The sequence below is a fragment of the Rutidosis leptorrhynchoides genome, chromosome 9 (assembly GCF_046630445.1).
Source record: "Rutidosis leptorrhynchoides isolate AG116_Rl617_1_P2 chromosome 9, CSIRO_AGI_Rlap_v1, whole genome shotgun sequence".
In the NCBI taxonomy this organism is placed as follows: Eukaryota; Viridiplantae; Streptophyta; class Magnoliopsida; order Asterales; family Asteraceae; genus Rutidosis; species Rutidosis leptorrhynchoides.
This window is the reverse complement of record NC_092341.1, coordinates 248,148,946-248,151,585: the sequence shown is the minus strand read 5'-3', so window position 1 is coordinate 248,151,585 and position 2,640 is coordinate 248,148,946. Positions and strand designations below refer to the sequence as shown.

Genomic DNA, 2,640 nt, shown 5'->3' with positions numbered 1-2,640 from the left:
TATATGGGATGTAGTACCGCTACTTTTCCTTTTACCTATCTCGGGCTACCGATCGGTAGCAAGATGAAAAAACAGAAAGAATGGGAATTCGTGGTCGAAAAATTCAAGAAAAGATTGTCGGATTGGAAAGCTAAATCGCTATCTTTCGGTGGTCATATAACTCTCATAAAATCGGTGCTCACTAGCCTTCCATTGTATGCTTTCTCTCTATTCCGCGCACCTTCAAGCATCATCAACTTGTTAGAAGGTTTGAGACGAAATTTTTTGGGGCGGGTCGGGTGACACTTCAAAGATGTCGTGGGTTAAATGGGATACAATTCTTGGGTCTTATGGGAAGGGGGTTAAAATATCGGGTCTTTGAAAGCCAAAAATTTTGCCTTATTAGGAAAATGGTGGTGGCGTTTTCGTAACGAAAAGGGTGCATTTTGGGTGTGGGTAATCATAAGTATATACGGGCGGGAAGGGGGTTTATCATCTTTCGGTAACACCTCATATAATAACATGGGTTCGTGTTGGAATGGGATCAGACAACTTAACAATGACCTTGCTAAATTGAATATGAATTTTGCTAATTCTTTCATTAAAGTTGTTAATAACGGAGAAGACACTTTGTTTTGGAAAGATATTTGGTTAGGTGATCAAGCATTTAGCTCCCGATTCAGTAGAATTTTCAGATTGGACCGAAACGAGAATGCGAAAGTTAAAGATAGAATACAACAGAATGGTTCGAGCTGGACGAGTACGTGGAATTGGACGCGACAACCATCGGGCAGAACAACATCAGAAACGGATGAGATGAATTTGATTTTATCGATTTTTAAGTTTGGAAATCAAGGGGAAGACAATTGGAGATGTTCATTATTCGGGGACAAGGAATTTTCAACTTTTCGTCTAACAGAACTACTTAATGAAAAATTGATACTAGTGCAAGAGGGTTTCACAGCGAAGATTCATAATAATCTTATTCCACGGAAAATCGGAGTATTCGTATGGAGGGCACAACACAATCGGCTACCGGTAACGACAGAGCTCGGCAAAAATGGTATCGATCTTGACTCACTTAGATGTCCGGTATGTGATGACGGTTTGGAAACATTGGACCACGTCTTATATAATTGTTGTTTCGCGAAAGAGGTTTGGAAACGTTGTTTTCAATGGTGGGGTAAAAGCCTTCATAATAATTCATCTGTTCCGGATCTTATGTTTGAAAATATGTCGATGGGCAACAAGATAGACAAAATGTGGCAAGCTTGTGTTTGGGTTACTGCATATTTGATATGGCATAACAGGAACAATTTAGTATATCTCAAGATTCGATGGACAGAACCGATGATTTTGAAAAAAATTCAAGTGCGTTCCTTCGAGTGGATTTCGAATCGTGCGAAAGATATTGAGATTGATTGGTTAAAATGGATGTCAAATCCAATATTGATGTCATAACCGGAGTAGTCTTAGCTTGTAAATAGGCACTTACATTGTTGTTTAGGTATCAGCTGGTTTAGTTAGTCAACCATCTAGTCGTTTACGAGTTATCTGTTCTAGATGTTCGTTGGTTTTTTAAGACTTGTCCTCAAAGGCCACGTTTGTACCTCGTTTTTTTAATAAAATGATTTGCTTTTCAAAAAAAAAAAAAAAATTGTAAAGGCTACATATTTGCATAATTTTAAGTGAATCAAAAATTCTGTTATTTAAGTGAATTATAAATTATAATCATATTGTACCTTACATTACACAGTAAAACTAGTTTCAATAACCTACGCGATGCGGCAGGATGAAATTATTTTTTATAGTTCTAAATTAAACTGTTTATGTTAGAAAAAAGAATTATGAAAGGTAATATATTGTTAATAGCTGTATAGAATAAATAATGAATCCTATTTTATAGCGAATTCTTTTTTCGTAATAAAAAATTAATTGTTGTAACTCATATTATATACTCTCTGTGTCCCAAATTAATTGTTTCCAGACAAAAACACATTTTAAAAAATGTCATTATCACATTGTACTTTCTCTGTACTTTTTTCTAGTTTTATAGTTTTAGCTTCATTCTATTAATTAGAAAGTGTAACATCCTGCCTTACCACGACCACATTATTGTCCGCTTTGCCCGTAGGCGCACGACTTTTTCTTGGTGACCACACGAGGCCTTCCCAGGAGGTCACCCATCCTAGTACTACTTTCGCTCGAGCACGCTTAATTGCAGAGTTCTGACGGGATCTGTTGTGCTTGTAGCCCCAAAACGCGTTGTGTATGGTAAGGACGGAAGTTACTTTATAAGGGACTCAAACTTTCTTACACAAATCTATGTGGGATGGGGTATTACAAAATTTTGCAATACCACGTCCCACATCAGTTTGTGTATCATTGTTTGAGTCGTTTAAAAGGTAACTCTGATCCTTACAAGACACAACGCGTTTTGGGGCTACAAGCACAGCAGATCCCGTAGAACTCTGCAGTTAAGCATGCTTAAGCGGGAGTAGGACTAGGATGAGTGACCTCCTGGGAAGGCCTTATGTGGTCGCCAAGAAAAAGCCGTGAGCCTGTAGGCAAAGCGGACAATAATGTGGTCGTGGTAAGGCGGGCTGTTACAGATGGTATCAGAGCACTAGCCTCTCGGTTTGTGACGGGCACTCGGCTCGT

At 38.4% G+C, this 2,640-nt stretch overlaps 1 protein-coding gene across 1 annotated transcript; it reads left to right on the top strand.

The window, feature by feature from the left end:
• Window positions 1–501: 501 nt before the first annotated feature.
• Window positions 502–1,440, top strand: LOC139868667 (uncharacterized). Its single transcript, XM_071857001.1, has one exon. It carries the CDS (start codon window positions 502–504, stop codon window positions 1,438–1,440), a length of 939 nt encoding a protein of 312 aa, XP_071713102.1.
• The last annotated feature ends 1,200 nt before the right edge of the window (window positions 1,441–2,640 follow it).

What these genes read in the sequence shown, in the direction of transcription:
- LOC139868667 (XM_071857001.1), top strand. Translation starts at nt 502, where the DNA reads ATGGGTTCGTGTTGGAATGGGATCAGACAACTTAACAATGACCTTGCT.